The sequence below is a fragment of the Tursiops truncatus genome, chromosome 10 (genome assembly GCF_011762595.2).
Source record: "Tursiops truncatus isolate mTurTru1 chromosome 10, mTurTru1.mat.Y, whole genome shotgun sequence".
In the NCBI taxonomy this organism is placed as follows: Eukaryota; Metazoa; Chordata; class Mammalia; order Artiodactyla; family Delphinidae; genus Tursiops; species Tursiops truncatus.
This window is the reverse complement of record NC_047043.1, coordinates 71,076,864-71,101,435: the sequence shown is the minus strand read 5'-3', so window position 1 is coordinate 71,101,435 and position 24,572 is coordinate 71,076,864. Positions and strand designations below refer to the sequence as shown.

The window sequence follows — 24,572 nt, the reverse complement described above, 5'->3', positions numbered from 1 at the left end:
AATGTTTATTTGTTAGAAAATGTCTTGTCCTTTGATTTTAGGCCATTAATGGTAATTAATCAAAACTCTATATGTCTTGAGTTTAGTGTTTCATACTAAGCAGCCAAGTATATATAAATATAACACTATTTATAAATACACTGCAGATTAAGCCTTGGAACCTGAGTTAAATTATTATTTACTCTTTAAAAATAATAACAATATTTGCTCAATGTTTTTGCTTACTGTTGCTGTTAATGGTAAATGGCATTTAGCTGAAAAAATTAAGGGTTAAATAACAGGAGGTTAAAATGAGAATACCAAGATTATGCTTTCTTTTGTAAAAATGTCATTAATTTCCATTGTTGATAACTTTGTTTCACTTATAGTCAAGTTTGAGGTTCAAACCTTACTTTTAATTGTAGCTACACTGTAATTTGAGGGAAAGTTTGCTTGCAAGGAACAGAAACCTACTCAAATTAGCTTAAATAAAAAATATACAAGGGGATATTTTATTTTCCCAATTATAGGAAGTACATACAGGCCTCAGGAATTAATGGAAAACATTAAGTTTCTATGCTCTTTGTCTCTCCCTTTCTCTAAGGTTGTGTCGTTCTCATATGTGCTTCTTTCTGCTCCATCCGGAGACCAATTTTTTCTGTAAAACTTTTATACTGTTCCTTCGTACGTTTATCTTGCACATAGAAACCAACTCCGATACCATTACCTTTTAGCACTAAGGCCAAGTACCACCTGATTTCAGTTTTTGATGCTCCTAAAGTTCTCATTCTCTGGCGGGAAAATTAATTAGCTTATTTTGGGTCTGGTTCTATCCCTCCCACCTGATTTAATCAGCTATAAACAGGATCATTCAATATAAACATGGCTACATAGGCACATTTATTCAAGAGAGTCTGTGGCTAGCATTTCCAAAGAAGGGAGAGAGGGTTGGAAAAATGCTCTACATGTTTTTCCTGTAGAATATCAACCTATCAGATTGAGTTGTCATTGGAAGGGCTGTTATCTTGGAGAAATTTTTTCATTTGGGGTTAAATATCTATACCCTTATTCAGCCCAGAAAAGTTAAAAATTTGAGAATTTCACGGTAAAAAGGTATTCTTAATGTATCAAACCATCGGCCAACAAATATTTCTGAATTCCTACTTTGTCAGACTTTGTGCTGGGTTCTGGTACACATGTTGACACCTTAAGCCATACACACATGCACACTTGCTGTCTCTCTCTCCATCTCCCTCTCTATCTCTGACCTATTAAAATAAAAGAGGGTGAGTGACAATAATAGATACATGTCAGATGAAGGCAAAGAATAAGGAAAGATTGACAGTTTTGTATTCCTCAAATAAGAAAGAGATGATTGGTGGGTAGTTACACCTTCAATCTGTAAAGCGATTTTTCTTTCTTTTACCTCCCTTCTTTCCACCCTCTCTTCTTCTTCCCTCTCTCTCTAGTTCTTTCCTTCCTTCCTTTTCCTTTCTTTCTTTTTTAGACTCTTTTTTTTGGCTGCGTTGGGTCTTAGTTGCAGCATGCAGGAGCTTCGCTGAGGCACGTGGGAGCTTTAGTTGCAATGCGTGGGCTCTTCATTGCGGCACATGGGCGTCTCTCTAGTTGTGTCGTGCAGGGTTTCTTTTCTCTTCTCTAGTTGTGGCCTGCGGGCTCCAGAGCACATGGGCTCTGTAGTTTGCGGCATGCAGGCGCTCTAGTTGAGGCGCGCAGGCTCAGTAGTTGTGGTGCACGGGCTTAGTTGCCCTACGGCATGTGGGACCTTAGTTCCCGGACCAGGGATCGAACCAGTGTCCCCTGCATTGGAAGGCAGATTCTTTACCACTGGTCCACCAGGGTAGTCCCTCCCTTTCTTTTTTTTTTTTTGCGGTACGGGGCCTCTCACTGTTATGGCCTCTCCCATTGCAGAGCACAGGCTCCGGATGCGCAGGCTCAGCGGCCATGGCTCACGGGCCCAGCTGCTCCGCGGCATGTGGGATCTTCCCGGACCAGGGCATGAACCCGTGTCCCCTGCATCGGCAGGCGGACTCTCAACCACTGCGCCACCAAGGAAGCCCCCTCCCTTTCTTTTTTTAATAGATTTTAGCATAGTAAAGCCCTTTGATGTAAACTATGCCTGTATAATTTTGTCATTAAGTTAGGGGATATTTTTAATATAAATTTCATTATATGAAAAATATATAATTAAAACATCTCCTATTTCTTAATCTTGATTTTTCTCTTCTTCTAGATTGCAGAAAAAACAGAACTCAAAATAGCAGAGTCTCGAGAAGGCTATAGACCTATTGCTAAACATTCATCAGTATTATTCTTTAGCATTGCAGACCTGGCTAACATTGATCCCATGTACCAGTACTCTCTCATCTGGTTTGTGAACCTTTATATCAACTCTATTCATGACAGGTAAACATTCTCTAGCTTCATTCATGCTCCCTAGGTTGGATTTTCACCATCCTTCCATTTAAAATATATAATTTTTTTCTTACTGTTTATATAATACATATTCACTATAGAACATTACAAAATATGGGGAAAGTGAAGGAAGGAAGGAAGAAGGGAGGGAAGGAAGGGGAAGAGGGAAGGAAAAGAAGGATGGGAGGAAGGGAGGAAGGAAGGAAAGAAAGAAGGAAAGAGCAAGCAAGCAGGCCTCATTTCTATTTTAAGTTTTGTTTCACTTCTACTCAAGATTTAGGCATAGAGGGATTAGCTTTAGGTCTTTTTGCCCCTCTCTTTTGAATATTTTGATAAAGCACATGACCTATCTTTGCTAGCAACTCCAATATATCTTTCTCCAGCCTTGAGGTCTCTAAAAAATTTCAGCCCCACATTTCTAATCATTTGCTAGATATTTTCACTTTAACCAATTACTGAATGTACACAGATTTTGGAGTTAGACTGGAGTAAGCGATTAAATTTCAGTTCTGCCACATAATAGCTGCATGAATACAGGCAAGTCAGCTAACTTTTCTGTAATTGCCTCAATTTTTCTTATCTATAAAATAGGGATAATAATAATACCTACCTTTAAGAGTTGTTATGAGAATTAAAAAGATAATATTTATAGAGTATTTTTTAACAATATCTGGTATTTAGTAACTGTTAAGTAGAATAAAAATATGATTTAAGCCTAGCATATGTGTTCTACATGGGCTCTTGGTAGAACAATCTTTCCTGAGTGATTGAAATCCCTAAACTTTCCCAGTTGGGATTTGGAATTTGAATTAACATACCCTACATGATGTAGGATGTTCAAGTTGAAGAATTGACATAAATGTCAATAATAGGTGTCGAGGATGTGAAGTCATCAGAACCCTCATACACTGCTGGTGGGATTGTAAAATAATGCATCCACTTTGGAAACATTTTTAGAAGTTCCTCAAAATATTAAACATAGATTTGCCGTATGATCTAGTATTTCCAGCAAATCTAGCAATTCTTGGGTATATACTAAAGAGAATTGGATGCATGTATTCACACAGAAACTTAGTCTTTTTGTTTTTATATGCAAAAAACTATATTCAAAAGTTACTTGGGTTAGTTTTTCCTCCTTTAGTATGATGATGTTTGTTATTCACGTGAAATACAGTTAGGGTAATTTGTTTATTTTTATATTTCATTTTAGAGTTTCCCCCTTTTCCTTGTTGATTTTAATTATATTTTTGAGTACGTAAGCCATCAATATGACTCCAAAAGTAAATCCCATACAGAAGGTCTGCTCAGAGAAGTGTCACTACCCCCTCCCCTTCCATCCCATTCCCATGGATCCAAGTATTACTTTTTAAAAATTAAACTTTTAATTTTGAGATAATTGTAGATTCACATGCAATTATAAGAAAAAATGCAGCAATCCCATGTACTCTTTATGCAGTTTCCTCAATGGTGATGTTTTGAGAAACTGTAGTATAATATCACAACCAGAATATTGATGTTGACACAGTCAAGATACAGAGTACTTTCATCACCACAAGGATACCCATGTTGCCCTTTTATAGCCATACTCATCTTCCTCCCATTCTCATGCTGACCGTAACCCTTGGCAACCACTAATCTGTTCTCCATTTCTATAATTTTGTCACTTCAACAATGTTATATAAATGGAATCATACACTATGTAACTTTTGGGAATTGGCTTTTTTTCACCCAATATAATTCTCTGGGGATTCATTTAGATCGTTTACTCCTTTTTATTGCTGAGAGGATTTAATGATATTGATGTACTACAGTTTGTTTAATCATTCACTTATTACAGGACATCTGGGTTATTTCCAGGTTTTGGCTTTTACAAATAAAATTGCTATAAAATGCATGGACAGGTTTTTGTGTGAACATAAGTTTTCATTTCTCCAAGATAACTGCCCAGGAGTGCAGTTGCTGGGTCATGTGGTAGTTGCTTGTTTATTTTTTTTTAAGTAACTGCTAAACTTTCCTAGAATGGGTGTATCGTCTTAGATTCCCATAAGTATTACTGAAAAAATTGAACTAAAAAAATGAAAGCAACGTATTCTTATTGCAAAAGTTTTAAGCATGTAAGAGTATAAAGAAGAAAATAATTATTAGTCATAACCCATCCAGAAGTAATCACTTTTGTCCATATGTTTTCTTACTTTTCTTTTTTTTTTTTAACATATGGATCTTGATCTAGATTTTATGCTTCTTTGAGGCAGGTAAATGTTTCATAATTCTTTATCTTTTACAGTTCCCTCCCCAGCTTAGATTCTCACACTCATAGATATTCAGTAGGTGCTTTTTAATTAACTGATTGTTTTCAGTCATTTGGGAGTACAATAAGAAATTTAGAATTTTGAAAATAGAGAGATGGTGTAAACCATATTTCATTTTCTCATAGAATTATACCCCATTTTTAACATATAGCTTCATACGAAGTTGCACACACACAAAACTGTACAGGGAGGTCCCACGTACCCTTTACCCAGTTTCTCCAGTTCTTACATCTTTTTTTTTTCAGCTGAAGTGTAGTTAATGTACAATATTATGTTAGTCTCAGGTGTACAACATAGTGAGTCAACATTTAAATACATTAAGAAATAATCACGACAATAAGTCTAGTAACCATCTGTCACCATACAAAAGTATTACAATATTATTGACTATATTCCTTATGCTATGTTGCATCCCATGTCTGATTTATTTTCTGACTGGAAATTTGTACCTCTTAATCCCCTTCACCTATATGGCCCCCACCCCATCCCCTCTGGCAACCACCAGTTTGCTCTCTGTATCTATAAATCTGTTTCTGTGTTGTTTTGTTTGTTCATTTGTTTTGTTTTTTAGATTCTACATATAAGAGAGATCATATGATATTTTTCTCTGACTTATTTCACTTAGCATATACACTCTAGTTCCTTCCATGTTGTTGCAAATGGCAAATTTTCTTTTCTTATGGCTAAGTATATGTTGTGTATATATACCACATCTTCTTTATTCAGTCATCTATTGATGGACACTTAAATTCCAATCAAAAAATGGGCAGAAGACCTAAATAGACATTTCTCCAAAGAAGACACACAGATGGCCAAAAGGCACATGAAAAGATGCTCAGCATCGCTAATTATAAGAGAAATGCAAATCAAAACTACAATGAGGTATCATCTCACACCAGTCAGAATGGCCATCATCAAAAAGTCTACAAATAATAAATGCTAGAGAGGGTGTGGAGAAAAAGGAACCCTCTTACACTGTTGGTGAGAATGTAAACTGGTACAGCCACTATGGAGAACAGTATGGAGGTTCCTTAAAAATCTTAAAATAGAACTACCATATGATCCTGCAATCCTACTCCTGGGCATATATCCAGAGAAAACCATAATTTGAAAAGATAATCAGCTCAGTACTTTGTGACCACCTAGAGGGGTGGGATAGGGAGGGTGGGAGGGAGACACAAGAGGGAGGAGATATGGGGATATATGTATATGTATAGCTGATTCACTTTGTTATAAAGTAGAAACTAACACACCATTGTAAAGCAATTATACTCCAATAAAGATGTTTAAAAAATCAATCAATATGATATACTACATTAATAAAAAGAAGAGAGAGAAAAAAAAGATGCGGTATATATGTACAGTGGAATATTACTCAGCCATAAAAAAAGAATGAAATAATGCCATTTGCAGCAACATGGATGGACCTAGAGATTCTCATACTAAGTGAAGTACTCTAGACTGAGAAAGACAAATATGGCATCGCTTGTATCTGGAATCTAAAAGAAAAAGACACAAATGAACTTATTTCCAAAACAGAGAGAGACAGACACAGAAAACAAATTTATGGTTACCAAAGGGGAAAACAGGAGTCAGGGGAGGGATACATTAGGAGACTGGGATTAACATATACACACTACTATGTATAAAATAGATAACCAACAAGGACATACTATATAACACAGGGAACTATACTCAATATTATATAATAACCTATAAGGGAAAAGAATCTGAAAAAGAATATATAGATTTATATGTATATATATAAATGTATAACTGAATCGCAGTGCTGTACACCTGAAATGTACACAATATTGTAAATCAACTATACTTCAATTAAAAAAAAATAATGTTGCAGTAAACATAGGGTGCATATATCTTTTTGAATTTGTGTTTTTGGAGTTTTGTGGTGGGTACATACCCAGAAGTAGCATTGCTGGATTGTATAGTAGTTCTATTTTTATTTTTTTGAGAAACCCCCATACTGTTTTTCATAGTGGGACTATGTACCAATTTACAATCCCACCAATAGTGCATGAGGGTTCCCTTCCAATGATAATATCTTATATAACTATAGTACAGTATCACAACCAGGAAGTTCACACTGGTATAATCCAGAGCGCTTACTCAGATGTCACCATTTTTATTGGGCTGACCAAAAAGTTCTTTCGGGTATTTTCCTGAATAAACTTTTTGGTGAACCCAATATATGCGTGTGTGTGTGTGTGTGTGTGTGTGTGTGTGTGTGTGTGTGTGTGTGTAGTTTCATATTTTTAACAGTGGTTATTTCGATAAAATAAAAACAACTTGTATGTTAATTCATATGTTACTTATTTTTTCTTAGTTTTACTTGACTCAATATATTTTCCTTTTTTTTTTAACCTTTCAGTAACAAATCCAAAATTTTGGAAAAGCGCCTACGATATTTAAATGACCACTTCACATACAACTTATATTGTAATATATGCCGATCACTGTTTGAGAAGGACAAGCTATTGTTTTCTTTTTTATTATGTGCCAATCTTCTTTTGTAAGTTACTTGCTTTTTCTTTCTTTTAAAAACTTGCCTGGGGCTTCCCTGGTGGCGCAGTGGTTGAGAGTCCGCCTGCCAATGCAGGGGACATGGGTTCGTGCCCCGGTCCGGGAAGATCCCACATGCCGTGGAGCAGCTAGGCCTGTGAGCCATGGCTCCTGAGCCTGCACGTCCGGAGCCTGTGCTCCGCAACGGGAGAGGCCACAACAGTGAGAGGCCCGTGTACTGCAAAAAAAAAAAAAAACTTGCCTGGAAATCCTAATCAATGGCTTCTCACAGAAGGATATCATGTTTTAGCTCTGCATAATTCATGATTTTACTTGTACATTTCTCTATAGTAGTATTGGTGTTTTGATGTTTGATTTTTAAAATTTGGATCATACAGAAAAGCTCACAAAATGTTCAGGTACAGTTTGGTAAATTCGTACAAAGCAAAAATCTGCATAACTACCACTCAGATCAAGAAATAGAGTTTTCAGGGAATTCCCTGGCAGTCCAGCGCTTAGGACTCGGTGCTTTCACTGCTGGCCTGGTCAGGGAACTAAGATCCTGCAAGCCGTGTGGCGTGGCCAAAAAAAAAAAAAGAAAGAGAGTTTTTAGATTGGCTTCTTTCACTTAATAACACGTATTTAAGATTCTTCTATGTCTTTTCATGGCTTGATTGTTCATTTCTTTTTAGCACTGAGTAATATTTCATTGTCTGGATGTACTGTAGTTTATCTATTCACCTACTGGAGGACATCTTGGTTGCTTGCAAGTTTTGAAAAGTATGAATAAAACTTCAGGTTTTTGTGTGCACATAAGTTTTTAACTTATTTGGTTAAATACTAAGAAGTGTGATTGCTGGATCATGGGTAAGAGTATGTTTAGTTTTATAAGAAACTGTATTCCAAGAGATTCCATGCAGCATCTCAGCATTTTTAGGAATCTTGGCTTGTGGTCCTTGATGTCTTGAATGTTGAAACTGACCCACACTCTGGAAAAAGCAAAAACTCGGGCCAGAACATATTGGGCAGGGGAAGGTGCTGAAGGAGCACCTTTATTTTCTCACTCATGGGACCATTAAAATATTAAAAGAGTTTTCTTCTTGACTAATATTTTCTCTGTGAAAATTACTTTGAAAATGGGTCCTAAGTGAAAGTCTAAATCCATTCTGCATCACAGATCCCAGAAGAGGCTCAACAAGCATATAGGTTACATTCCTTAATCCATTGCATTCTACCAGCAATGAATGAGAGTTCCTGTTGCTTCACAACCTTGCCAGCATTTGGTCTTGTCAGTGTTCTGGATTTCACCATTCTAATAGATGCGTAGTGTAATCTTGTTTTAATTTGCAATTCACTAATGATATATAATATTGAAAATATTTTCATTTGCTTATTTGGTATCTTTATATCATTTTTGGTGAAGCATCTGTTAGGTCTTTTGTCCATTTATTAATCAGTTTGGTTGTTCATCTTTTGTTGTTGAGTTGGATGACAGTCCTTTATCAGATACATCTTTGGGAAATATTTTCTCCTAGTGTGTAGCTTGCCTTCTTATTCTCTGTCTTTTGCAGAGCAAATGTTTTAAATTTTAATGAAGTCCACTTCATCAATTCTTTTTTTCATGGATTGTGCCTTTGGTGTTGTATCTAAAAAGTTATTGCCATACCTAAAACCTCCTAGATTTTTTCCTATGTTATCTTCTAGGAATTTTATAGTTTTGCATTTTACATTTAGGTCTATGATCCATTTTGAGTAAATTTTTGTGAAGTGTGTGCGTGTGTGTTTATATATATTTGTTTATGTTTTTCTTATTTTCCTTTCTTACACAAAGGGAATACACTGTAAATGTTCTTGTGCACCTTTTTCTATTAATATAAATGTAAGTCACTCGATAGAGATATCCTCTTTTTTTCAGCTTTATTAGGTGTAATTGCCACATTATGCAATTCCCCCATTGTAAGAATACAGTTAGATGATTTTTAGTACATTTATATAATTGTGCAACCATCACCAAAATCCAGTTTTAGAACACTTCCATCATCCCCAGAAGTTTCCTTTTGCCAGTTTAGTCAATTCCTGCTCTTACTTCCAGCCCCAGGTAATACTGATCTGCTTTCTGTCTCTATAGTTATTCCTGTTCCAGAAATTTTATGAGTGAGACATTAGATGGCCCAGAATATGATCCATCTTTGTAAATGTTCTATGTGCTCTTGGAAAGAATGTATATTTTGCTGTTCTTGGGTGGAATGTTCTAAAATGTCAAGGAGGTCAAGATGGTCCATATATCATCTATATCTTTATTGATTTTCTATCTACTTGTTCAGTTATAGAGAGAGAGTTGGAATCTCTAACTATAGAGACTTTTCCTTGCAGTTCTATCAATATTGCTTTGTGTTTTGATGCTGTTATTAGATGTATAAATGTTTAGGACTGTTATGTCCTCTTAATAAATTGACTTGACTTTTTAAAATCCCTGGTAATATTTATTGCTCTGAAATCTACTTTGTATGATACTATCGTAGCCCCTCCAGCTTTCTTTTGAATAGTGTTAGCATGGTATATATTTTTCCATACTTTTACTTTTAACCTATTTGTTTTATATTTAAACTGTGTCTATAGACAGCATGTAATTAGGTCTTACTTGTTTTATCCAATCTGATAATCACTACCTTTAATGAAATTGTTGACTATTTCCATTTAATGAGATAATAGAGTTATGTTTAAATCGACCATCTTATGATTTATTTTGTTTTGCCCATCTTTTCTTTGTTGCATGTTTCCTCATTTTCTATATTTCTTTTTTTTTGGGAACTTAGTGTCTGTTTTATTTATTTTTTTAACCTGTGGGCTTTATTTTTATTTATTTACATAACAGGTTCTCATTAGTTATCTGTTTTACACATATTAATGTATACATGTCAATCCCAATCTCCCAATTCATCCCACCCCCCTTCCCCCCTTGGTGTCCATACATGTGTTCTCTACGCCTGTGTGTCTATTTCTGCCTTGCAAACTGGTGCATCTGTACCATTTTTCTAGATTCTACATATATATGTTAATATACGATATTTCTTTTTCTCTTTCTGACTTACTTCACTCTGTATGACAGTCTCTAGGCTCATCCACGTCTCTATAAATCTATTTTTCTTTAAATTGAGTATTTTTATGATTCCATTTTATCTCCTTTGTTGGTTTATTAGCTATAATTTTATGTTTTATTATTTTAGTGATTTGTTTAGGGTTATAGTATACCTTTGAACTTATAGTCTATCTTCAGGTAAAATTATACTACTTCATATATATATAAGAACTGAAAACAATATACTTTTATCTTTCCCCTCATAGCTTTTGTTTTATTGTCATACATTTTACTTGTATATATGTTATAAAGCCCACAGCATGTTGTTATTTTGCTATAGTCAATTACTTTTAAAAGAGACATAAGTAACAGAAAAATGTCTTTTATGTTTATCTACTAGTTACCATTTCTGATGCTCTTTATTCTTTTTTGTTGATTCAAATTTCCATCTACCTGAAATTTCCTTGAACATTTCTTATAGTGTAGGTCTACTGGTAATGCATACTTTCAATTTCTGTAAATCTGAGAAAAAGTCAGTGAATTTTTCTTTCAGATTTTAATTTTTTATCCTAGAAGTTTCATTTGGTTATTTTTTATTTTGCCCACTTCTCTCTTCATTATGTTCATGTTTCACTTTCACTCCTTCAGCATGTTTATAATAGCTCTTTTAGCATTCTTATCTGCTTGTTATATCATCTCTATCACTTCTACATCACATCTATGTACTGACTTTTCTCCTGGTTATGGATGTTGTGAATTTTACATTGGTAAGTGCTGGGTCTTTTTTTTTTTTTTTTAACATCTTTATTGGAGTATAATTGCTTTACAATGGTGTGTTAGTTTCTGCTTTATAACAAAGTGAATCAGTTATACATATACATATGTTCCCATATCTCTTCCCTCTTGCGTCTCCCTCCCTCCCACCCTCCCTATCCCATCCCTCTAGGTGGTCACAAACCACCTAGCTGATCTCCCTGTGTTATATGGCTACTTCCCACTAGCTATCTATTTTACCTTTGGTAGTGTATATGTGTCCATTGCCACTCTCACTTTCACAGCTTACCCTTCCCCCTCCCCATATGTTCAAGTCCATGCTCTAGTAGGTTTGTGTCTTTATTCCTGTCTTACCCCTAGGTTCTTCATGACCTTTTTTTTTTTTTCTTAGATTCCATATATGATTATAGATTTCTTAGATTCCATATGTTAGCATACGCTATTTGTTTTTCTCTCTTCTCTTAATTGCTTTAAAGAGCACTAGACTTTACTTTTGCAGGTACTTAAATTATACTGAATTCATTTGACCTCTTCAAGTCTTATTTTTAAGATTTCTTATGACAGTTTTAGAGTAGACTTTATTCTACAGCTAGGTTAGCTTCACTATTAAAGTATCTCCAGTGTCACCACTGAACTCCTCTGGTGTTCAATAAAGATTCAACTCTAGTTGGCAATAACTCATATATTTACTCCTGTGTGAGCTCTGGTAGCTACTTAGTTTGCAGCTCCCCAGATATTCTTTGCCTGTCCTCCTGGGGTTTTACCCTACTCATACATAACTCAGCATTTAGCAATAGAATAAAAAGGATTTCTATGCAGATTTCTGGAGCTCCTCATCCATGTATCTGCCTCCCTTCTGGTACTCTGCCCACAAATTACAGCCACCTTAGCCTTCCTTAACTCTGATCTCTGTCTCTTCAACTCAGCAGTACTCTTAGATTCTGATTTGATTACCCTCATGCTTTGTAGTCTGAAAAGTGCCTCCTGGCGGTTAGCTGAGGCAATCATGGGGATCACCTTGTCTCCCTTTTTTTCATGGCCCACAGTCCTGCACTAGCTATTATAATTTCTAAAAACAATTGTTTCTTTTATTTTTTTTCCAGTTCCTAGTTGTTTATAGCAGTAGGGTAGGTCAGTTCTGATTGTTTTATCCAGGCTATATAAGCAGAAATTGACTTCATTCAATTTTAAAACAACAATTTACAGCAGTCCTTATTTTGGGAACACAGGGCAAAGAAAGAGATTGAATACCAGGAACTGATGTTTCTTTTAACTGGAGGTGTGAGTCTTAAGAGTTCTGAGAAAAATCCTGATCCAACTTGGCTACAGGATAAAAGCTGGGAGGAAATCTGTCGTGCAAGTGAATTTCCTGCGTTCAAAGGACTCAGGTAATTGTTTAAACACAATGACTTAGCATTGAATAGTAATGGGTAAATTTGTAATCTAGTGATTTTTAAAAAATATTTCTATAGCTGTCTTGATTCATCTCCTCATCCAACAATCTCTTTTTAAAATTTTCCCAATGAAAGGATAATCATTAAGCTTTTCTTTCCATTAGGAATCATTTTTGTGACAATATAGCTGAATGGCGGGAGATCTACGATAGTAAAGAGCCACACAATGCTAAATTTCCAGCACCAATGGATACAAGGCTAAATGAACTACAGAAAATCATAATTCTTCGGTGCTTAAGACCTGATAAGGTAAAAGACAAATGTGTTCTATTTGGAACCCAGATAATTTGCCATTTATGAAGTACTAGGTTTAAAGTTATTGTTATTTGGTACTTTAACCTTTATTTCAGATGCTCACGTGGGTTCATTGAGTTCCTTGGATCTGTAGGTTTATAGTTTTCCTCAACTTGAGAAAAACTTTGGCCATTATTTCTTCAAATACTTTTTTCCCATGATTCCAATTAAATATATGTTAGACTGCTTGATATTATACCATAGGTGACTGATACGCTGTTAATTATTTTAAAATCCTTTGTATCACTGTACTTCAGTTTGGACAGTTTCTATTGCTATCTTTAAATTTGGTGATTTCTTCTTTTGTAGTGTCTAATCTGCTATTAATTCCATCCAATTAATTTTTGTTTCAGCAACTGTATATTTCATTTACAGAATGTTCATTTTGTTCTTTTTTATATATTCTATTTCTCCTTTCATTCTGTTTATACTTTTCTTTAAATACTTGAAAACAGTTATAATAACTGTTTTTAAATCCTTGACTGCTAATTCCATCATTTCTGGATCTGTTTCTATTGACTGACTTTACTCTTGGTTATAGATTATATTTTCCCACATCCTGGCATGCCCAGTAATGTTTGATTGGATGCTCAACATTGTTTATGATTTTGATTTTGTCATCTTCCTTTAAAGATTGTTGACTTTTGTTCTGCTGGTTCAGGATTAGCAAACAACACCTCTGGGCCAAATCTAGCCAGTGACCTATTTTTGTTCAGCCCATGAACTGTAAATGATTTTTGCATTTTAAAGGGTTATTTTAAAGAAAAATAATAGGGCTTCCATGGTGGCACAGTGGTTAAGAGTCTGCCTACCAATGCAGGGGACATGGGTTCGAGCCTTGGTCTGGGAAGATCCCACATGCCGCAGAGCAGCTAAGTCCGTGCACCACAACTACTGAGCCTGCACTCTAGAGCCCATAAGCCACAACTACTGAGCCCACATGCCACAACTCCTGAAGCCTGCACGCCTAGAGCCCATGCTCCACAACAAGAGAAGCCACCGCAATGAGAAGCCCATGTGCAGCAATGAAGATCCAATGCAGCCAAAAATAAATAAAATAAGTAAATTTAAAAAAGAAAAGAAAAAGAATAAGCAGCAGAAATTGTATGTGGCCCACAACACCTAAAATATTTACTATCTAGCTCTCTATAGAAAAGGTTTACCTACCCCTTTGACTATACAGTTAAATTCAGATTGCTCCTTTCAAAGATTGTTTTAAGATTTGTTAGCGCAGGTATAGAATAGCCTTTACTCCATGGATAGTTTAGTTCCATGGCTAAAGTGTGGTCCTTCTAGGGCCTTTACTGAATGCCCCAAGTGATCACCAAGGACTCTCCATTGTGGCTACTGGGAACTTGAATGATTCCTTTCATGAACTCTGGTAGCTCCTCATATCCCAAGTTCACAGCTCCCCAGTCACTCTTTGCTTGGCCTATGTATACATACCATGGTGTTCAGCAAAGATAGAAGGACAATATTATGCAGATTTCTGAGCTCTTTCTCTGGATACTTCCCTTCAGATTTGAACTCTGAAACTTCCAGCAGCCTGAGCCTCCTTGAACTCTGATGCCTGTCTTCCCAATTCAGCAACACTGTGTTGTACCACTTTCAGTTGCTCTCCTTGTTCCACAGTCTGGAATGTATCTCCCAGAGGAAAGTCAAGGGGATAATAGGTCTCACCTTGTCTGTTTCTTTTTTTTATCAGGAATCACTATCCTGTACCACCTATTGTCTGAACAGCCTTATGTCTGAAAATGGCTGTTTCATTAATATTGCCCATTTTTTAGTTCTTTATGGCAAGAAGGTAAATCTGGTCCATTTCCTCAATATTGACTAGAAGCAGAAGACAGTAGAAAATCTTGAATGTGTCATAATTTTATTAGTTCAAACAAGCACAAAAATCTTTCTTTAGGTGAAATAAATAGGCTGATACCAATTTTCATACACTCGAGAAAAGTGTTATAGTGTTACGAAAGGAAAAATTTTAAACAAAAAACTAAAAGCTAACTTATAAATACTACCAAATGTAAAGTAGATAGCTAGTGGGAAGCAGCCGCATAGCACAGCGAGATCAGCTCTGTGCTTTGTGACCACCTAGAGGGGTGGGATAGGGAGGGGGTGAGGGAGACGCAAGAGGGAAGAGATATGGGGATATATGTATATGTATAGCTGATTCACTTCGTTATAAAGCAGAAACTAAGACACCATTGTAAAGCAATTATACTCCAATAAAGATGTTTAAAAAAACCCAAAAAAACTAAAAGCTATGCTTATATATGTAGCTTAAAACTTTGAGTAAGTCACTTCACCTTTCTGAGTTCCAGTTACAACCACATATAAAATGAAGATATTGAAAGTGATTGCAATGGTCCTGTCTTTTCTTTTTCCTTTTTTTTTTTACATTTTTTTCACAAGGAGCATTATCTAATGCTTCATTCAGTCTCTGAGTAGGTTCAAACAGAGGCCTATATAATTACGTGACTTCTGAGTCTTTCTCCTTACTCTAACTCCCAAAGACCTTTGTACATTATTAAAATGTACCTCATTCTTTCCTACCTTATAGTTGTATGTATATATATATATGTTCCTTTCACTAGAAAATAAGTCCCTTGAAGGCCAAAACAGTGTTTTATTCATTATTTCATCACAAATAGCTTCCCTTGTTCATGGTAAACTTAGGAATGAGTAGCTCTGCATCTGGGAAACCCCTGCCTATTTGCATTCCACAGAATGGCTCTCTGATGACCAGTGGAGATGTTGTTTCAGTACCATGTGTGGAGTTACTGGTTTGTCTGCCATGCTTGGGATCCTGTGCTTAAACACCACACTGACCACACTGGAATACAAAATAATTGTCTGTCTACTTGGTAGGGTCTCCCACTGGACTCTGAGCTTCTTGAGGTCAGGATGCATGTCTTATTTTGTTCAATATCTCCAGGACTTAAAGCAGTACCTGGCAGATGGTTGGACATCTCAGTAAATATCTGTGAGTTGAGTTGAATTTAATTGCATTAAACCAAATTCAGTTAAAGTCTGTGTTGGTCAGGATTCTCCAGAGAAACAGAATCAGTAGGATTCTGATGATTTTAAGGAATTGGCTCAATGATTGTGAGAAGCTGGCAAGTCCAAAATCTGCAGGCTGCAGACCCAGGGAAGAGCTGATGTTGCAGCTTGAGTCCAAAGGTGGTCTACTGACAGAATTCCCTCTTCCTCAGTAGAAATTGGTCTTTTTTTCTCTTAAGGCCTTCAACTGATTGAATGAGGCCGAATCACATTATGGAGAGTAATCTACTTTACTCAAAGTCTACTGATTTAAATGTTAATCTTATTTTAAAAATACCTTAACAGGTATTTAGATACTGTGCCCTAGCCAAGCTGGCACATAAAATTAATCCTCACAAAGCCCATATCCAGGTCTGTTTAAGTCTCCATAATTTCTAGAGTATCTTACATGAAGGATTAAAATATATATTTTAATATTATAGAAAAGTCTTATGACTTCTTCTCATGTTAAATTACTGGAACAAGATACTTTTTCTATAGAAAACTATCATACTCGATTGCAGTTGCATCATGTCAGGGAGCATTGCCCCTGGCCAGTGCGTAGGGTAATGCGGAGCAAGGTCTCTGTGTCCTCAGCATCTCCCTTTCCTTAAAAATGTATACTGAAGATCTCCTGTGCTAGGTGGAAACTCTACATGGTGTTAATGGTAAAAGGATGAAAAAGATTTCATCATTGCTCATGTGTAGTTATTAAAGAAAGAAATAAAAAGCTGCTATGTCATTGTGAGCTCTTTATTAAAAAAAACCTTCAGGAGCCTGTCAATACCTGTAGAATAATGACAAAAGTACAGCTTTGCAGTCTATTACCTTGGCTAATCAGACCTCTTTTCAGCTTGAAACTTCTATTTAAAACTACAGAATTGCTCACAACTACACAAAATTCCCCATATAGAAGCTCCTTGAAACTTCTAGTATGCTTCTCCTTGAAACTTCTACTATTTAAAACTACAGAATTGCTCACAACTACAGTAAATTACCCATATAGAAGCCCCTGTCCTTCCTCCCCATGTATTCCACAAACCTTCCAGGACCAAAGAAGCCTGTGATGATCACTCCTCTCTCCATCAAATTCCTACACATTCCCTTTAGAAAGTCCTTTGGCATTTAGAAGATAATGTCTGATACCTCTTTGTACTGATTTTTCTGCTGCTAATATTGATGAACAGCATTCTTTTATTTTTAATTAATTTTAATATAATTTACAAGTAAGTCACATCTTCCTGTGTTTCAAAACTGATGCACTGTTTTGAATCACATGAATATATGAATACGATGAAAAGTGTGCCTCCAGACTCCATCTCTCAGTCATTCATCATCCTTCCTCTCAAGCAGTTAATGTTATCTGCTTCTTGTTGTCCTTTTATACACATATAAATGTACATACATATAAATTCTTTTTCCATTTATTTTCAACAGAAACGGTAGCATCCACTGTTTTGCATATTGCTTTTTTCTCTACTAATTCACAAATAGTGTTCTCTTTCTTTTTTTTTTACAATTGCATGGTATTCCATTGTATGAGTGTACAATAATTTCTTTAGCCAGTTCCTACTGATGGATCTTTATAATATTTATATATTATTTATTATAAAAATGCTGCAATGAATAACCTTATTCAAAAGTCATTTCTCACATGTGCAACTATATATCAGAATAAATTCCTAGGAACAAAATTGCTATGTCAGTGGATTTGCCCTCTGTAATTTTATGGATACTTTCAAATTGTCCTCCATGAAAGTTATACCAGATTGCTCTTCCTCAGCAGTATATGAAAATATCTGTTTACCTGTACTTTTGCCCACCCAGTATGTTGCCAAACTTTAAAAAAATATATTTATTTATTTATTTATTTATTTTTGGCTGTGTTGGGTCTTCGTTGCTGCGTGCAGACTTTCTCTAGTTGCGGCAGGCGGGGGCTACTCTTCATTGCAGTGCACGGGCTTCTCATTATGGTGGCTTCTCTTGTTGTGGAGCAGGGGCTCTAGGCATGTAGGCTTCTGTAGTCGTGGCACATGGGCTCAGTAGTTGTGGCTCATGGGCTCTAGAGCGCAGGCTCAGTAGTTGTTGTGCGTGGGCTTAGTTGCTCCACGGCATGTGGGATCTTTCCAGACCAGGGCTCAAACCCGTGTTCCCTCCATTGGCAGGCGGATTCTTAACCACTGCACCACCAGGGAAGCCCTGTTGCCAAACTTTTGGATCTTTGCCAATCTGTGCAGAGAGGTTGAGGATTCTGGGGCTGATCGAGGTGGCAGTAACGCACATGAGTTTCATTAGATGTTACTTTGACAGGTTTGTTTGTTGGGGAGGAAGAAATTCCTCATAGCAGGTGTCTGTCCAGAGGCTGGGAGTGAGGGGAGGTCCACAACTCCAAAGGAGAGGGGAAGGCAAGGGAATTCCTAATGGAGAGGGGACTTGTGTGGTGTCTGGACAACATTATTCATCAGCATGGCGGCTGAGAGTCTCTGTGTCAGAGCTCTGAAGGGCAGCAGTGGCTTGGGGTCTTTATATCCTGGGGCTTATCTTTTTATGGCTAGCAGACGTTGGGTGAAAAGTAGGCAGACTCTAAATGGTTAAAAATCTGCTTATTTGGGCTATGTTTAAAACAGTTGAATATGTAACATTTTGAGTTTGGTGCCAGTGGCCTTTTGAGCTAACAGGTTTTAGCCTACTGTGAAAAATAAACAATCCAGCGGTAAATACACACAGGCTATCTTTGTCCCATTTATATAACAAGCTGATGGTGAAAAATGGTATCTAAGTAAAATTATAATTTGTATTTTTCTTATTTATAAGTATTAGGGTATAGACAAAGCTGCTGTAACAAAGGGACCTAAAATACAGTAGCTGAAATAAAATAGAAGTTATTTTCTCTATCTCTCCTAACAGCCCAGAGTATTTGCTTGAGGGCTGGCAGGGCACCTCTGTTCTTGAGATCATCCATAGATTCAAGTTCCTTCTCTCATGCTAGAGAAGACTCCTAAAGTGTGTTCCTTGTCAGTGAGATTGAAGCTGGGTCATGAACACCACATCTGTTGAACAGGAAAAGAGAGTGTTGAAGGCAAACAGTTTCCTTATAAAAAATAGGATCTGGAAGCTCCATATATAATGTCCATTTGTATTTCTCTGGCCAAGACTTAGTCACATAGCCACATCTAGCTGCATGAAAGGTTGGGAAAACTTGGAGTTCTGTTACCAAAAGGAGACACAGAATGGGGACAGTTTGCAGTCTCTGCTATACTAAATGAGGTTGAGCATCTTTTCCTATGTTTAAGATCCATTTCTATTTCATTTTCTATAAACTGTTTATCTTCTTTGCCCATTTTCTTTTGGATTGTTAGTCTTGTCCCATCAATTTATAGATACCTTTTATATATTAGGAAAATTAGCGCTTTGCCTATGATATGCTGCATGCTTTTCTTATCCATTAGACTCATAGTTTACTCTGTCGGTTTTCAGTAATAATCAAAGTTGTTATGTGAAATAAAAGTTACTCTAAAGATCATATTTTTTCTCTCTTCAACAGATAAGTCCAGCCATAACTAACTATGTAACTGACAAACTAGGGAAAAAGTTTGTAGAGCCTCCACCATTTGATTTGGCAAAGAGTTATTTGGATTCAAATTGCACCATTCCCTTAATTTTTGTGTTATCTCCAGGAGCAGATCCCATGGCCAGTAAGTGCATAATGTCAACTAATAAATTATAAATAAATCATCTTGTTCAATATCTATTTCTTAGATGAGTGTAAATCAGTAAATTCGGTATTTATAAGGAAAGGTAACTAGAATTATTCACAATTAAATACTTATACACTGAAACATAAGGCACATTTTATAATTTTAGAGTAAGCAGTGAAACCATTTATTTTTTTGTGCCCTCTTAGGCCTACTGAAATTTGCAAATGATAAAGCTATGTCTGGAAATAAATTTCAAGCTATTTCACTGGGACAGGGACAAGGACCAATTGCAACAAAAATGATTAACGCAGCAATAGAGGAAGGAACTTGGGTTTGCCTACAGAACTGTCACCTCGCTGTCTCCTGGATGCCCATGTTGGAAAAAATATGTGAAGATTTTTCTCCCGAAGGCTGTAATTCATCCTTTAGGCTTTGGCTCACAAGTTACCCATCTCCAAAAGTATATTTATTTCCTATGGAGTTTAGTACATTTATTTGGTTATGTGTTATTGATATATTGTATATCTTAAATGCTTAACCTTAAGAGGTTTTAAAAATATTTCTGGAGTCCTCCCTTATACCTATTTTTAATCCACTAGTGTATGTATTTTTAGGACTTGAGTTGGTTATCTAGAGTAATGCTCTTTGTTTATTTTGTCTTAGTTCCCAGTAACAATTCTACAAAATGGAGTAAAAATGACTAATGAGCCTCCTACGGGTCTTCGGCTAAATCTCCTCCAATCATATCTCACTCATCCAGTTTCTGATCCTCAGTTTTTCAATGGATGCGAGGGAAAGGAACTGGTAATACTCAGCCCCTGGAACTTTTAAAATGTGTTTTTATAGTGAAAAAATATGAAAACATAAATATTTTATTTAATATTAAACTTTAGGCATTTCCTAAGAAGATAGAAATTCTACCTATGTTATTTTATTCCCAGTTGTTTGTGTTCTGCTTCCCATGTAGTAGATACTCAAATAAATATTTGTTGAATGAATGAACATTTCTTAGTTTGTACAAAAGTCCAACAGTGCATTTGATTAAGACAATTAAGACCCAAGAGTAGCAATCTATTTTAACATTATTTATTTATTCTTTCAACAAATATGTTTGTTAGGTACGATATAATGCAGTGAGAGTAAAATAGACACTGCCATCACCAAAAATATCTGCCTTCATGGAAATTCTAGTGATAATGTTTTGACACATTAATAACACTCTTCAGTGTATCCGTATGTAAAAAAGTTTTGCATATGGTATTGAGGACGTTAGGAGTTCCAATAAATAGCACTCCTTTTCTCTGCCCAAATTCTTACCAGTTAAGAAACAGGAAAAAGTACAAACATATGGGAACCAAATTATAACCTTAATTACTGATATAGACTAGGTTGGAAGATGTAGTTTATATCTGTGAACAAGTGGGCTTAGTATTACTGAACCCAGAATTAAGTACATTTATCTACCCAGAGGAACAGAGGAAAACTTCCTTCCCTGCCGGAAGCTCACTTCTAAGAGAGAAAAGGGAAAAGCTGAGCAAAGCATATTTGCTTGACTTTCCCCAAATTTACCCATCAGATAGGTACTCCTCCCTCCACCAGTGAGTATAAGGATGGAGAAAATCCAGGAGTGTTACATTAATTGAAGTTTCCCTGCATGGAAGGAAACATCAGTACTAAGGAGATTTTGCACACGCCCTTTAAGAGTGGAGTCTCTGTTTTCTATAGCCTACCAGCTCTCCTGAACATAAGCCCTGCTGGCTTTCAAAGCCTGACGTTCTGGAGGCTTGTCTTCTTAGTGCAGGGCCCCTACACTGGGGAGCCCAATGTGGGGCTCAGACCCTTCACTCCTTGGGGAGGACCTCTGTAATTGTGATTTTCCTCTCATTTGTGGGTCAGCAAACCTGGGTCCTGACTACAGTATGTCTCTGATCCTCCTACCCATCTTGTGGTTCTCTCTTTATGTCTTTCGTTGTGGAAAATCTTTTCTTCTACCTTCAGTTTGTTCTCATAGATAGTTGCTCTGTAAGTAGTTGTAATTTTGGTGTATCAAGGAAGGAGGTGAGTTCAAGGTCTTCCTATTCTGCCATCTTGGCATGTCTCTCTAGCACTATTGCATTTTAATAAAGTATAATGTTATTGTAGTTTGCCTAGCTTGGAGGTTTTGGATAAGTCATAAGATTAATACTTTTTATAGTATTAATTATTAATACTATTTATAGTATTTTGGATAGTCTTTCTAAATAAAAGTTTGTAGAGATATATGATCATAGAACCTTATAATGAAAGATCATCAGTTCCCCTCATTTTAGTAATGGAAATCTGATCAGATTTTTTTCTTGTTGCATATTTTTATCTTAAAGGCATGGGAGAAGTTACTCTTTGGAGTTTGTTTTTTTCATGCCCTTGTGCAAGAGAGAAAGAAATTTGGTCCTCTTGGTTGGAATATTCCATATGGATTTAATGAATCAGATTTACGCATCAGTATTCGACAACTACAGGTAAAATTAGAAAGGAACTAACATTGATGGAGGATCACTGTGTACCAGGCCCTAGGCAATTCCGTTTGCTTAGAATGACTTATTCAGTTCTCCCAACACCACTAATAGTTGGCTAGATGGTATTAATAATTATAATTTTGGCTTATAAAGCATAATCTCCATCTGCATTTTTCTGCTGCAAATAATGGGAAACCTGATTCAAACTGGCTTAAACCATAATGAAACTTTTTATCTCACATAAAAAAGAGTTGCAGAGGAAGGACAGACTCTGGAGTTGGTTGATTCAACAAAAGTGTTGCCATCAAGGACCCTAGTTCTTTCTTTTTGCAGTGCCCTCCTCAGTGTTGGCTTTATATAGGTCCTCACTATACTCTACTCTTAGCCTCCACTCAGTCAGATCTACAATTTAGCTCTATCAGTCAACAAAAACAGTAGAAAAGGAATTTATTGAAAGAATATTGGGTAGGTCACAGAATCACCAAGATGGCTGGAGAGCCAAGGCATCCACAGTCATATCCAGAATCATATCATGTCTGGTAACAGCATTCCTTCTACTCTTATTAAATATCAGACACCACAGCTCATAGCTGCCACACAGACACTAGTCTACTACATACTCTCTGATGTCATCAAAAAAATTCTTTGCTGTTCCTGCTTCTTTGCACCCTAAACCCCAGTTCGGTCTAGGATGGCTACATCTGAGTTTCCAAGCCCAGGTCACAAGCCTAGGCTTTAGCCATAATGGAGGCTGAGAAAGTGAGTGGTCGGCTTTTTCAGTTTCTGTAGACTTACAATGAAACATGAGATGCATGAGATGGTCAGCAGCCCCCCACCAAAGGAAAAAGATCAAATGTCCGCTATAAATTACTACTCACTCAGACTTTGAACTAGGCACATTACTTACATGAATTTTAATTCTCACAGCAACCCTGTAAGGTGGGTATTATCCCTATTTTGGAGAAAACCAAAGCTAAGAAGTAAATTTACCCATTGAGGTAAGATTTGAACTCGGGTCTGTCCAACTCCAATACTTTCCCATTATTTCTGTCATGTTTTACCAAATATATTAATCCAACTAGACAACCACAGAATATTGTATTTTTCTGCTTCTGTGCTGTGATAAGGGCCTTTATGACATGGGGCTTCAAAACAACCATGATGATAATTCTTCCAACCCCACTTCCATGTGTATAGATTGATGGATGATTGATTGATTGATAGATATTTAAGGCCATCTTAAAATGGAAATGAAGTGAAATACTTTAAGGTTTTTCTCATTTCATTTTTCCTTTGTTTCAGTTGTTTATAAATGAATATGATACAATTCCATTTGAAGCTATCTCTTACCTGACTGGAGAGTGTAACTATGGAGGAAGAGTGACAGATGATTGGGACAGACGTCTCCTCTTAACCATGCTGGCTGACTTTTATAACGCAAACATAATTGAAAACTCTCATTATAAGTTTTCTCCCAGTGGAAACTATTTTGCACCTCCCAAAGGCACTTATAATGAGTACATTGAATTCATTAAGGTAACTGATATCACTGAAAATAGGGTAAGATTCAAGTGTGATTTTTCTAAAAAGCAAATAGTGAAGTAGTCCCCCATAATGTATAGGATTAGACAAGTACTATGGTTCAATCAGCTTTCAATATATTTTGTTTCTAGTAGTTACTGAAAACTGGAAAAGTTTGATTCCTCTGTTGTTTGATGTTTAGTTGATTTTTAACTCTTTTTGGTCTGCACATGTCTACCTTATGAATTAACGTATCCAGTGAAAATGTGATGCTTGTTGAATCTATTTTCTGGTAGAAACTTCCATTTACTCAACACCCTGAGATATTTGGATTACATGAAAATGTTGATATCTCCAAAGATCTTCAACAAACAAAAATCCTCTTTGAGTCCTTGCTCCTCACCCAAGGAGGCTCCAAACAGACAGGATCCTCAGGAAGTGCTGACCAGATTCTACTAGAGATTACCAAAGATATTCTCAACAAGGTAGTGTTTAGCTTAAGATATGTTACTTGTAATATAACATAAATCAAAATGGCACTGAAATGCCAACTTGAAAACTCCATTTAGCAGCATTATGACCTTGAGTGAGATACTTTGCCTTTCTGAACATTAGTTTTCAAATCTGTAAAGTGGTGATAATAGTACCAGCTGTATAATGTTCTTGTGAACATTAAGGAGATCATTAAGTTAAAGTGCTTTGCATAATGCCTGGCAAATAGTAAGTTCTTAGTAACTACAGTTGTGGATAAGCTACTGAATATATGATTTATTATCATTTCTAAATAAAGATGGTGGGCCTACTTTTTTTTTTTTTTTTTGCGGTATGCGGGCCTCTCACTGTGTGGCCTCTCCCGTCGCGGAGCACAGGCTCCAGATGCGCAGGCTCAGCTGCCATGGCTCACGGGCCCAGCCGCTCCGCGGCATGTAGGATCTTCCCGGACTGGGGCACGAACCCGTGTCCCCTGCACCGGC

General features: G+C 36.4%; 1 protein-coding gene across 1 annotated transcript in view; it reads left to right on the top strand.

Annotated features, from left to right (window-relative positions):
- Nucleotides 1–24,572, top strand: part of DNAH12 (dynein axonemal heavy chain 12) — a 229,604-nt gene that overhangs the window by 192,210 nt on the left and 12,822 nt on the right. Inside the window, exons 60-69 of the mRNA XM_073811265.1 lie at nucleotides 2,231–2,403; nucleotides 7,111–7,251; nucleotides 12,324–12,482; nucleotides 12,653–12,797; nucleotides 19,429–19,579; nucleotides 19,789–20,042; nucleotides 20,246–20,386; nucleotides 21,943–22,080; nucleotides 23,380–23,613; nucleotides 23,895–24,083. Coding sequence (XP_073667366.1) covers nucleotides 2,231–2,403; nucleotides 7,111–7,251; nucleotides 12,324–12,482; nucleotides 12,653–12,797; nucleotides 19,429–19,579; nucleotides 19,789–20,042; nucleotides 20,246–20,386; nucleotides 21,943–22,080; nucleotides 23,380–23,613; nucleotides 23,895–24,083 — 1,725 coding nt within the window. The remainder of the gene's footprint in view (nucleotides 1–2,230; nucleotides 2,404–7,110; nucleotides 7,252–12,323; nucleotides 12,483–12,652; nucleotides 12,798–19,428; nucleotides 19,580–19,788; nucleotides 20,043–20,245; nucleotides 20,387–21,942; nucleotides 22,081–23,379; nucleotides 23,614–23,894; nucleotides 24,084–24,572) is intronic.